The following is a 12,603-nucleotide window of genomic DNA, read 5'->3' on the forward strand; positions in this document are numbered from 1 at the left end:
AAATGCATAATGCAATGGCATTTCATCGTTTCGTAAGATTTTGCATTTTATTTTGTACACAATGTTTAAATATGCGCATATACAGAGTATTTTCGGTTTCAATAGTTGGTTTAATTGCCCACGATAAGGTAATATTGATAGTTTTCTTTGTCGTTAAAATAAGATCGAACGCTAATGGAACCTCATCCGTGCTGCTGTGTGGAGTACCTGTGTTTGGGTCCTAGGTATTTTGATTTCTCTGTTATTGAGCACATTGGTTCCGTTGAATTATCGGGGCCAGGGGGTGCGGGACTGATTGGTTTGCGCTGAGCTGGTCTGAAGCAGCGCTGTCGGACTTCAAATAATGACAATACCGTCCCCGCTGTAATACTCATCGTAGCTCGGAATTAAGTTGCGCCTGAAGCTGGTCGTTGCCGGCCTTAGATCGTTCGGTTTGGTACTGGGTTTAGTATTTACTGTAGTCTTAGTAGCAACGACAGAAGTAGCGATAGTAGATACTGTAGTATTAGCAGTACCGTCGGTACCGCGGCTAGTGGTATTGTTGCGATTATACGAATTGAGGTGATGGTAATAGTGGCGGTGGTGACAAGACAGCGGTGTAGCTGTCACCGAAGCAACAGCAGTAACAGCAACAGGAGCTGCTTCTGACGTAGGGCCATAGTTTTGATGTTGAAAAATGTGTTGATTCGTCTCCCCAGTTTCTACCGGTACATGGTGCTGCTGATCGATCGGTTTCAAGTGATTTTCGACAGCGCGGTAGGTAGGAAAAACACCAGCGGCGGGATACGTTCGATTGCAAATACTGCCAACCTCAATTACACTCAAAGGAAGCACTAAATTATTGTTTACTTTTCGACGTTCTTTGTCGGTGTCACCACCACAGTAGCTGCCGTCCCACTTCTCCTGCTGGTTTTTGACGTCGGGTTCGGCGAGAGCGTGGCCAGAGGGCTTCGCAGAAATCGAGTCAGAATCGATTATGGTGGAACGGAACATTGGAGCGATGCTTTCTAAGCTGCTGTTGATTAGCCCTTGCTGTTGTTGGTTGCCCGTCGAGGGCGAAAGATGCTCTGACGAGTGTAGAGTGGCACGCGATGGCGAGGGGGAAGATAGATAGCGTACCCGTTGTAGCTGATGTTTGCTGCTGTAGTCCTGTATTTGGACAGTGCTGCGGAAGCTTTCGTTGGGCGATAGGGTCTCAGTGACCTTACCTCTCGGTACGATCGATGCTGTTGATGGGAGAGCCGCTAGCGGTGCCGCTGGTGCTGTGGTGGCTGACGGATTGATGTTATCGGTACTCCCACACGAGAAAGAAGAGGACGAGAAGCGCAGCTGTTGCTGCGTATGCCTGTCCGGTACTGCACTCTCGCATTTACTCTGTTTTATTACTGCAGCACTGCTCATCTCGGAATCGCTTGAGGTTTCCATCACAACTGTATCACCGGAGCATTGGAATATGGTATCGAACTCTTGGAAATCACATGCAGGCCGTCGAAATATGTCCCGACTGCCCTCGGAGCTATTCGTCGGGTTGGGCGGCCTCGCCATGCTGGTCCAGATGTTCTGGCTCCGAGGACTGTCCGTCACAGCACAACGTCGCAACGAACTGTCGAACAGCGGTTCCTTTTGAGTTGGTTGTTGCAACTCGTTGTCGAGCGATTGCTTAAGCACAGTGGCCAAAGGCACATAAGAGGGCTTGTGCTTGTTTCGAACGCCATCCGATCCGTCGTCAAGCAAACAGTTGGAATCAAATGGGCCTTTCTCGGTATTAATCGTCGTTACGCAAGAACTGGCAGAGACGCTCTTAGGGCGCAAATGCTGTGCGCGAGATGGTAATGGAGGCCGTTCCTGTTGGTGTTTGCTTTCCGCAAATTCTTTCGCCGTTGTAGACGTTACGAATGGGTCAGGGTTTCGTCTGAACCGTACCTCAATTTCTTCCGAGTTGTTTTCGATGGAAAAGTCGGTTGCTCGTTGCAGACGGAAGTGCAGCACAGCCGGAGTGGGTTGTATCTCACTGCTGGCTTTTGATTCCTGGAGTTGGGTTGGCAATGGACGAGGAAGGTTGGATGTTGAGGGAAATCGAGAGTGGCGCTTACAGTGAAATTTCTTTACATCGCTCTCCTGTTGCCCTACTGCAAGTAGATTGTCCGTCGAGTGTGCTTTCAATTGGCGGCCCAGTGATGTTTCATTCTGGGTTGGCATAACCGCTGTGGTTAAGCGGATTCGCTGCACCCCCAGCCCACCACCGGATCGTAGTGCGGCCGCTTTAGTCGATTCCCGCTCTACGATGCGAAACAGGGCGCTATTGTTTTTCTGCAAGCCTCCCATTACATTCGGGATTTCTTCTGGCGTCCAGCCGCTATTGATTATCAGTTTCGCGGGTGCTCGTTTTCGACGTCTCGGTGGTGCCTTTATCTTTGCTTCGTCGGACGGCGGTCCTCGCTTGCATGGGGAATACTTTTCGTGAACCATTGGTGCACTCTCGGTAGTGGTAGCTATGGTGTCGTGGGTACCTCCCGCCACCACCTGCGTTATTTTTCGTGGCAGATGTAACAGTATGCCCCGTTTGGCCGTTGATCGATCACATTTGAGTGCATACAGACCATAGTTATCCCGACGGTTGCCGTATCCGGTCAGCTCTATAGTGGGTCGATCGGCAACCGTTGCCGATATACTAGAAATGTCAGAGGTGTGTCTGCGATGGCAATGTGGTGGTGCTGCTGGCACTGTTGGGAATGGGTTCCGAGAGCTTGCGGTAGTGCAGGATTGACGTTCGATCGTAGCAGCGTCTGTGCGACCGGTTACCGTCACCGTCGGTGCGGTGCTTTCGGCTCTGGTGTTCGATGGTCCCATGCGAAAGGCTGCCGATAGATGGTGAAATTGACTCAGGTTCAACAATGAGTTGCCATTCCACTGGCGGATACGCTTCAATTTTGGTAGCTTCGGCAGCGGTGGGAGTACACCTGCCAGAGAAAGCAAGAGGAGCATGGAGCCAATTGTAAAAAAAGCGCAGAAAAAATAAATACACCAACACACACCCACTTAAAACAAGTAGCACCAAAGTAAATCAAGCAAATAAGCAAGTGCAAAAACCGGATTAACACGATAAAACACGTAGCACCACTCAATGTATGCGAAGCAGCAAGCCTTTCGGTTGTGTTTTGATGAATTCAAAAACCCTGAATGTACTATTACAATTGAAAATGCTTGAGGTAATACTTTTGAGGAAATCCATCTGAACAGTGGTGGTCCTGTGATCAGCACTCGAAGATGCCGAAGAAGTGCTATGTAGTTTCGGTTTTGGCACAGAGCTCTCTTCTCTCCGATCCAATTCGTTCACCTCGTTGATAACTTCTGGTCAGTTCCGTGGTACGACATTCAATTTGAGATGTCTTTGAACATGGAAGCCCCTCTCCTCCACTGTTCTGTCTTCTTCCTTCATGTTACCGGGCTTTTGTGTAACATGAGCCGTTGGGTGTATGTTACACTACTGCCCTGCTAATTCAATTAGCGACACGAGTATCCCACATCAAATTAGAGCACTACACTGTACATGCTGACAAAGAATGGAGGTGATGTGAGTCTCAGTCGCTATTCGTGATGGGTATCACAGCCCCATAATGGCAAATGTTTGGGCTGATCAGGTAATTATATGGCGGTAGATGCGCGAAAATGTGTTTTAAATAAAGCAATAAATGTGACTGCTGTAAAACATTAGAGTCAAGCTAGTCATAAATGCACGCAAACATAAATACACAATCCAAATCCAAATCCACAAACAAATAAAAATGAAGAGGAGGGAAGCACAGACAAAAAAGAAACGCCGAAATACTACATTATGACAAGAATGGATAAACCACAATAGGAATATTCTTGGCATTCATTTATCAGGTAAATTGTTGTCTATTGATATCATATGATATCCTTTTCGCTTCGTGATTGGAAGCGTTCAAGGGAGGTAGTTACAGTTTTGATGAGTCAACTATGAGCGTATGAAAGAATAACTATTGCAAACATACAATACCGAGAAAGGCAGGAAACATTATAAACACTCAAATACAAGTACATATACGCGCGCACTGCTATAAATTGACTAATGTATTAGTCCAGCTAATGAATCGTCTAAAAAAGGATGTTTCCTATGTTCGAACGTCGGTACGTGCTCGCGTGTAGTTATGCTTATCTGTTGACCCTGAATATCTTAAATCTATTTGTAAATGTAGTTTTTCATGGAAACAACGTCTCTCATCACTATAACTTCTTTGATTGCAAATGGATCACATTTTTTCCTATGATATTGTTCTGTTTTACTTTTCGTTTGTCTAAGTCGTGCTTTAGCCTAGATACATGTTTATATGTAACTCGCATACCCATGGTATGCAATATTTCTACAAAAACACATAAATGTTACGAAGACGCAAATGAACAATCATGCAGTTTTAACGATAGAGATGCACACGTGAACATATATCTATACAGCGGCACGCCACGCACCCATACGGCATTAGATGAACACTTGCTCGTCCTCAGAGGCGTTCGAGAGGGATAGCTGAGCACGCCCGGCCGTTTTGAAGGTATCTTTGGCCGGTGTAACCGGGTATCGGATTGGTCCGGTGTATTTGCGTCCAGTAGATGTACCCAACAGACGACCAGTGCCATCACCGAACGGAAGAGTTTTTGTTGCCAACAGGCCAGTTAGTTTGTCCCTAGTAGAATTGTTCGGTTGGTTCGGTTTGTTGCTAGCATGCAGTAGCTGGAATGGAAACGAAGGAGGATCAAGAAAGGGAATGGTGGTAATCTGGATGATGTTTGAGATTTACCTTCGGCAGATCAGGCATGCTTTTTGATGGACTGAGACCGACCGGCAGTTTCGGAGAATTCTGACACTCGCTCATTAAGGCCAGCCTATTACGATTGCGCAGAATGTCCACTACGGTTTTGGCGTGACGTACTCCACTGCTCGGATCGTGCTTATTGCACTGACCATCTATTAGGTCTTGCTGCTGGCAGTACTGTCGGATGTTGTGAAAATGATTGTCGATTTCATCGAGACAGCTCGCACTGTACTTTGGTGGTGCTGGTGGTGTTAATGTTAGTATGTTAGTTATTCTACGATTTATCTCCGATTGGTCGCCGGTGGTTGGGTTGGTAGTATTAGGCGATCGCGTGTTGTCCTTAATGTATAAGCTGTTCGATTTCGTAACTGTGGGGCGCAGCTGGATCGTTTGCCGAATGAATATCTGCGAGAGGACAAGCTCCACTGTACGGCCGGTGTGCTGTAGGATGCTCAGTGATTCGGCATATGGCCGGTTGAGCAAAGATTTTCCATCGACCGCGATGATCTACAGTATAATTAGGACACAGATAATCATATTAGTAACGTTCTCACGAAGAATGAGAATGGTCTCACATACTTGATCACCAAGTCGTACGCCACTCCGTGCGCCTGGTCCGTTCGGTACCAGGTCCTTGACGTATACGTTATTATCGTTTCCCTGCACGATGCTAATCCCGAGCGTGTATCGTGTCGTACTTGGTTCCATACGTGTTGTCACATACGGGGACCGGTCGTTTGCAAATACTTGCCTTACCGTCGACATTGGGATAGAAACAGTGTTTTGCTGCTGGGAAGTGGCCCACGATTTCTGGCAATGTGAGACGAAGGGGCGGAGAAGTGCAGCCGTCGACGACTGTTCACTGTCATCGACTACAGCATCTTTGATTACCAGCACGGTAGCGAGTATGCGATCGTTAACCGTATCGCTGCTGCAGTTGCTAATGTTATTGAACTTCTCAAGCAATGTGTCTGAGACTGTTTCGTCCACCATTGGTAGCTCGAAATGGCAACTATCGCTGCGAATGCTCGATTCTATATGGAGGAGTGGAATTGAAAAGTTGGTTGTGAATGGTCATCGGGGCCGTGACAAATATACTTACGAATGACGCATGCCTTGGGCGATAGCGTGTTCTGAGTGATATTATCGGTGTCCCTCAATGACTGATCTTCGATTTTCTCCGTGAAGTACACCGATCCCATGCTGCTTTTGACGGAGATCACATCATCCACGTTGCTTTCAATAAGTGCACGGTTTGGTAAATCTGATGGCGGAGTTGTTCCGACCATCAATCCGTTATACAAACGCTGTTGCTTATGCATCGCCTCATGTTCGACATATTCTTTGTCGTCGTTGTCCTTAGTACGCCGACTGACCAAGCTTTGGTAGGACAGGGAACCGGCTAAGGGTTTGGCCACTTGCATCCCATGTTGTGTTTCCGGAAAACACAGGTTGTCGAACGATTTATTCAGGAATGGCGCCGAGAAAACCTTTGTGCCCATTTTCACCTTGTTCCGGTTGATGCTATGGTGCGAGGACGGTGATGACTCACTCGCAATTTCGCCAATACTATAGGCGTATTGTGAGTTCGGTTGATGTGTAGTTGTTGACAGAAGGCCTTCTTCAATGTCCGCACTATCGCCAGATCCGCTAATTCTTGCCCGTCCCAGAAATGGGTTTTCGTTCTCCTTATTCTGGTTCTGCTGATTCGTAATCTCAACGGTGACGTTGAGAGCCGAGATGCTACCGGTTTTAGTGATAACTTTGTTACAGCCAGCCTCGATTGTCGATTTGGATCGTTTGAGCAGAAAGCGCTGACGCAATCGTGCTAACCGATTGTCGTTCAGCATTGACTTCTTGAGATTACGCACCCGCAAACCGGTCGTTTTAAACGGTTTATCGATCTTATCAATGTTTTTCGCATCTAGACCAGATGGCAGTGCGGTTGATACTCCAGGCACGCCAACGTCATCGCTGGTGAGCTCATACACCACCTGCTTTCTAGTGCCATTGGGATACTCTGGAGACCGGTCAACGTGCGTACTGCTTGATGCAACGGACTCAATCGGTACATTTAGTTCGTTCGATAGGGTCTTGATTGATATGAAGGAGTTGCGGAGCTTCATGTAGAACTTGTGATGCTCTGAGGCAAGGTTGAATGCAAAGAAGCTCCTAAAACAATATCAAAGAAGAGATTTGTAAACAAATGCAACGAAAAAAACCGGGAGGTCGTTGATTATTATCGCGCGTACTTACTTGCGACCGTCCATGCGTAGCTTATATTTCACCAAATTTTTCTCACTTTTGGAGCCGAACGATTCGCTTCGTCGTACGACTACGCAAAAAGCGTGCTTTGAGAAGCAGATGTTTTCAATCTCGAGCCAATCGAAAAAGGCGTAAAGGTGGCGTAGGAAGCTGTTCTTGCCGTTCCGACATTCTTGTTGCTGATGGTCCGTGGTGGAACGCGGTTGGTAGCGTAAGTTGCGCTCGAAAATTGCGACGCCGGCGAGCGAGATGGTAACATATACGTCTAGAGTGAGCCCGTCACCGGTGGCCCAGGATGCACTGTACAGATGTAACCCGTATTCTTTCAGTTCCTGAACGTAGCGGATGAAATTATGCTCAGCCTCGCGTTGATGTAAACCGCGCTTGCAGTAATGTGAGTTGCGCAAGTATCGTGCCAGCTCCTTCTTCTTACGATATACCTCTTCGGGTAGGTAGTGTGAGATGGTGAAATACTCTGAGTATTTCATCTGTCAAAAAATTGAGATAAACAGCTATAGCAATATATTTTTCTCTTTTTAAATGGGCACTTACATTATCCCGGAAGTTTCCTACTTCAGCCTGTAGCGCCAAACCACCCAGCGTGATTAGGTCGTCTTCGGTGCACAGGATCTGTCGTTCAAGAATACTTTTACGTAGCTGAAGATACAATAGATGGCGAGACTCGATACAACTGCATTTGAGAAAAAAAAAATTAAAGCACCAATCTATACCGAATTTCGCTCGCACTTATAAAAAAATAACATACCTGACACCTCGTAGCGTAGGTAGGAAGAACTTGATCCTGATGTACAACATAAACACTAAATTATCCAATTCCAGCGGGCTTGCTTTCTTCGAAGTGTTGACCCAAATCTGTGGAGCCACCTGTTTTGAAAGTCCCGAAAACACCTCATTGATTGTTTGTAGGAAGGCTTCTAAGTGTAACCCCATACCTTGTAGATCTTCAAATCGGGTGGCAAAAATACAAAATCACCCCCGATGAGGGCGCACAGCCCCAGGAAGAAGTTTTCGGTTAGATGCTCCAGTCGCAGGATAGCATCAAAAATGTGATTCGCAAGGGTGGTGGTCGGATTACAGGTGATATTCACTTTGGTACCGTTTAGCAGGAGAATGGTGACGATGCGACGGTGCTGCGTCTGTGGTGGCGAGCGGCGTACGCAATACATATGCAGAGGATGAGTTAGTTGAAAATGTTTGTAGTCATCCACCTCTTGATCCACCCTCGTGAAACACTTACTTTTGCATCGGTGATATCGAGTGATTTCGGCTGGGAAGTGGAGTTGCGGATAAACTCTGGCCCTTGTGAAGAGGCAGCAAGTGCTTCTTCGTCGATGCGAGCCATGAGTGCCTGCTCATCGCGCATTTGGTCGATTGCCTGCGTGACAATGGGTACAACTAACGGTGCACCAATATCTGCAAATGGAGCATAACATACTTGAGTTGAGAGCCACGATGTTGTCACTATGGCCATTCGGCAGTCTGCAAACGTACTGGGCATAGAGGTTGCATTGAAAGCGGCTTGGGCGAGCGGAACACCGATCGGTGTCGAAGGAATCAGGCTTGGTAGCTGCGCAACTGAATGTGATGGTAGCAGTGGCCGAGTCTGCTGGTGCGGTGGTTGCTGTTGGTGGTGTTGTGTTTGGGCTCGCTCTTTGGCTGCCGCCACTTCGGCCATCTTTACCTCGACTGTTGTGACGTCGATGGTATTGCGGCGCAAATCGTTGCGCCTTCGGGCCGCTAGAGTCAACTCGGCATTCTGGCGTCTTCGAACGATGACACTGGTCCCATCGCTGGCAGCTGTCCGGCTTATTCGCCCGCTCTTCACATATCCGATAGTATTGTAATTCCGCTGAGGCGCCGTCTCCGAGCTGGCCAGCTCGTACTCCCGATCAGTTGATCGAGGCAGTGAGGAGAACCGCTGTTGCTGCTCATTAGAGCCACAGATCTGTACCATTGTCGTTGTCTGAGTATGTAGCAGTCTTTTTACCTTCAGACTGCCACTGCTGGCCAGTGGGTCATCGTTCTTCTTTATCTTTTCTTTACCGTCATCATCTGACTGAATGATTGGCCCGTAAGGCCTATCTTTCAAAGTTTCCTTCCTGCGGTGTACCTCTAAAGGTTCTCCGTGGTCAGACGACCTCCCGGAGTCTGTATCACTTCTACAAGCCAAAAAAAAAACATGTAAACATATTTGCCATGGGTTTGAACCCTGAGGCAAGTGTTCTACTTACTTGGGTTCCTCGATTGATTCAATTGACCGTTTGATCGTGTATTCTTGCTGCGGTCGAGGATGGTTCGTGATTGCAGCGGCTGTCTCAACCGGGTGATGCTTTGCATTCGACACTACCTCGCGGAACAGATCGATTAACATATGCGAGAATGGTTTGTGTAGATTATGGTTTTTACAGTAATCCGATATGATCTGTCGTAGAAATATTGGGGATAAAACGAAGATGAGAAGAATTATACAGTGTATAGATTTATGCAGTTTTATGGTACATTTTTTTACATATCTATTTCAGATAGACAGACCGTATGTTGTGCACCAGCCGATCATGAACACCATGGGCGACCATTACTATGAGTTTCAAGATGCCAGTCTCGAGCCTGAGCCAGAGTTACAACGACGATTGGAAAGTGCCTGGATGGAACGACACGAGGCAGGCATCGGGTTCCGGTACAGGCTGAATATAGAAAAACAGCGCATTGCACAAGGGCATTTGCAGTTTCTGATACAGGTGAGCCCAGTGTCTTAATCGGTCGTTTTTCTTCATCATCTGTACGTGTACATCAATGTTATAATCTCCATCTGCAGCTTAATCGTGACCGCCTGACACAACGTCGCGAGCCACAACAGATATCCCAAAATGCCCCCTTTGATGAGTCTATATTTAATTTCACAAAAGTTCACGTTTGTGAGGTACTGCTTGAGCTGAAACCAGCGTCAGAAGACACACAGCAACATGAATTGTTACGGCGTGTTCCGGTGACGCTGCTAATCAACAATAGTCCTCTGTCAATGTATCACTCGCTGGTCGTACCGGAACGGCAACGTTGCTGGCCACAAACATTAACGCCTAGTGCCGTACGGATGGCAGTGGAACTACTATACCGGCTACCCGATCGACGGTACCGGCTCAGTTACAACAGTCCCGGGGCGCTTGCATCTGTTAATCACCAGCATCTACATCTAGTGCGTGTTGATCACGAACTCTACGTACAGCGTGCGGTAAGTTTACTCTCTCTCTCTCTCTCTCTCTCTCTCTCTCTCTCTCTCTCTCTCTCTCTCTCTCTCTCTCTCTCTCTCTCTCTCTCTCTCTCTCTCTCTCTCTGAATCATCAACTAATGCCTCCTTCAAATCGATTTCTTCCACCATGCAGTCTCTGATTCCGGTTGGTATCGACGATCGATTGACTAGCCTGGCTGACGATTCTCCGGTGCAGGGCTATTGTTATGAGTTGTACAACGCGAAGCAGGACCTAGAGCCCGTTTGTCGAGGCTTACATGACCTGCTAAACCTGCTGGCACGGCGACAGATGCCTTTTAATGTATTTTGGACATGGGTGGACCCAACAAATTCGGGTGCGGGTACGATTCGAGTGCTGGTATATCCCCGGTTGCAACCATGTGACAACAAAAGCGCTTGTTCATTCAATGCGGCCGCACTCGAGATGAGTGGTTTTGTCTCGGTTGGTGATTTGGCTGACTATGAACAATTAAACGAAGATAGCATAAGAGCGGCACTTCAAGAAGCTCAAGGCGATGTGTACGGTGCGTTGCAGTCGGAGTTTCCGAGAAATTCGGAGTTTAACAAAATTGAAATGGGTATGTCAAAGAGTTTACCCGAATAAACGGGAGCACTAAACTGGCATCACGTCATGCCTGAAATAGTCCATTAGTCGTATGCTAAAACTAGCGTCTACGAGCGCTTACGGCTGGTTTTTTAAAAAGATAATATAAGATTATATGGTATCAAAATGAAAATCTAGAAAATAAGTGCCAAAAAATCAGGTATGGTGTGTATGCCAATATTGTAACCTACTATATGTAATCCTTGTTCACAATAAAAAAGAAACTCACTACTACTGCTCTGAGCATCCATGAGAGTGATCCTCCTAGTGAATTCTACTAAACATTTCTTAATGTCGTCCTACAATCAGTCTGCTCCGCTCACCATCAAACTGTTTTGCCTGCACCGTCCATAGCGATTAGGGCGAATTATGACGGTTGTGGTGTTTAGAGAAGCTCTTTAGATTAAGGATGGATGTTTCATGATTAGCCCAAAAACTCGGAGACAATGATAAATAGTTCACCAAGGAGAAGCAGTAGCAGCACAACAGGCTGCTGCCGGTAGTGTTGCGTGGCGTTGTGATTTGCATATTTTGCTCATTAATCACTTGAACGAATGATACCCAGTCGCGGAAGGTTCTCAAGCGTGGTATTGAGGAAGGCATAGACTGAGCGGAGTGGCATAGTGTTGTGGGGTAATAGCTGTCAAATTTGCTGTGAAAATGTGGCAGCTGACTAGTCGCTGGTTGCCCGAGATGGGGCTCTAAACATTGCTATATGCTTGGTGTTGCCTTTCTCTGTCCAGTAATCTTCGGTATCTGTCTCTCTCTCTCGCTTTCCTCCAACACCTAGCAACTCTCAACAACAGGTGGCTTGATAGCGTACGCAATAACTGCCATAGTAGCATACACACCAACAGCATAACAGTCCTTCCTTTTTATAATTTAGCCTGGTAGTTCACAAAGTACACACATTCACACTATACCGTTCTCCTTATTCTCTCTCTTTCCCTTCTCTCTCTCTCTCTCTCTCTCTCTCTCTCTCTCTCGCTCTCTCTCTCTATCTATCTATCTATCTCACACACACATACAAACTCTCTGCCGAGAGCTCTCCCTATCCAGTACACTGGATTCAATGATTCATGTCCAGTGACGCTTCGAGCCACTGTGGCGTTCGTTTTGAATGATAAATGGAATTTCAGCTGGAACGCTTGCTTAGGGGCAATGGCTGGTTGTGAATGCTGGGCCTGATGTGTTGCCATTGGTCGGAATTGGTCCAGCGCTTAAACCATTCACAAAAGTTAAATCTATTTGTCAAGCGTGTTAATTGCCACTGGGCCACACAGTCCACTCAAAACAGCCAACCTTCCACTTTCTTCATACCATATTGTGATCGTTGCCACCGATATACGGTGAACATCCTGCGTGACCGGGTAGCAAACTTACACTAATTGACATGACACAATGTGCGTTCTGGAATCCTTGTATAACGTACTCGTTGTAGAATTGCGATTTAAATAAGGATGAGAAGCATTGCATTCCCAATCCACTCTGTATCACCCAAAAGTAGGTATTGATAAATTGATGATACTAGGTACTGTTACAGGCTAAATGTAAATGGCTAAACTGGATAAAAAGATTATGTTGTGCTATAGAAATTGGGCCTTACATCGAGCAAAAACATCAGGCTTGCCCGC

The 12,603-nt window shown here is 46.8% G+C and overlaps 3 protein-coding genes across 8 annotated transcripts in view; 1 reads left to right on the plus strand and 2 right to left on the minus strand.

Moving 5' to 3' along the window:
- Window positions 1–12,603, minus strand: part of LOC126579900 (uncharacterized) — a 109,113-nt gene that overhangs the window by 7,775 nt on the left and 88,735 nt on the right. For 2 of the 4 annotated variants that reach the window (XM_050243613.1, XM_050243614.1), the window contains exons 4-15: window positions 12,576–12,603; window positions 9,350–9,540; window positions 8,610–9,277; window positions 8,356–8,531; window positions 8,051–8,254; window positions 7,864–7,982; window positions 7,650–7,788; window positions 7,089–7,585; window positions 5,935–7,004; window positions 5,412–5,866; window positions 4,818–5,339; window positions 3,878–4,750 (exon numbers count right to left, since the gene is read on the minus strand). The exon at window positions 12,576–12,603 is cut by the window's right edge and continues 218 nt beyond it. In XM_050243613.1, the coding sequence (XP_050099570.1) occupies window positions 4,502–4,750; window positions 4,818–5,339; window positions 5,412–5,866; window positions 5,935–7,004; window positions 7,089–7,585; window positions 7,650–7,788; window positions 7,864–7,982; window positions 8,051–8,254; window positions 8,356–8,531; window positions 8,610–9,277; window positions 9,350–9,540; window positions 12,576–12,603 (4,318 nt within the window). In that variant the 3' untranslated portion in view covers window positions 3,878–4,501. Of the gene's footprint in view, window positions 1–2,787; window positions 2,859–3,877; window positions 4,751–4,817; window positions 5,340–5,411; window positions 5,867–5,934; window positions 7,005–7,088; window positions 7,586–7,649; window positions 7,789–7,863; window positions 7,983–8,050; window positions 8,255–8,355; window positions 8,532–8,609; window positions 9,278–9,349; window positions 9,541–12,575 lie in introns of those variants that run through there. The other 2 variants (XM_050243616.1, XM_050243615.1) reach the window with 2 other exon arrangements.
- LOC126579903 (GDP-D-glucose phosphorylase 1) lies at window positions 81–11,212 on the plus strand. 3 transcript variants are annotated; one of them, XM_050243622.1, is made up of 4 exons: window positions 81–760; window positions 9,641–9,856; window positions 9,934–10,347; window positions 10,499–11,212. In XM_050243622.1, the coding sequence occupies exons 2-4, from the start codon at window positions 9,674–9,676 to the stop codon at window positions 10,967–10,969; spliced, it is 1,068 nt and encodes a 355-aa protein (XP_050099579.1). In that variant the 5' UTR covers window positions 81–760; window positions 9,641–9,673; the 3' UTR covers window positions 10,970–11,212. The 3 variants fall into 3 exon arrangements, with proteins under 3 accessions (XP_050099579.1, XP_050099578.1, XP_050099577.1); XM_050243621.1 differs by having other exon boundaries at window positions 81–756; window positions 9,645–9,856; XM_050243620.1 differs by lacking the exon at window positions 81–760 and adding an exon at window positions 3,546–3,641.
- LOC126579744 (uncharacterized) lies at window positions 337–3,309 on the minus strand. The gene is made up of 2 exons (XM_050243293.1): window positions 3,217–3,309; window positions 337–2,960 (listed from the first exon to the last, which is right to left on the minus strand). Exons 1-2 carry the CDS (start codon window positions 3,230–3,232, stop codon window positions 337–339), a joined length of 2,640 nt encoding a protein of 879 aa, XP_050099250.1. The 5' UTR covers window positions 3,233–3,309.

The sequence above is a fragment of the Anopheles aquasalis genome, chromosome Y (assembly GCF_943734665.1).
Source record: "Anopheles aquasalis chromosome Y, idAnoAquaMG_Q_19, whole genome shotgun sequence".
Taxonomy (NCBI): Eukaryota; Metazoa; Arthropoda; class Insecta; order Diptera; family Culicidae; genus Anopheles; species Anopheles aquasalis.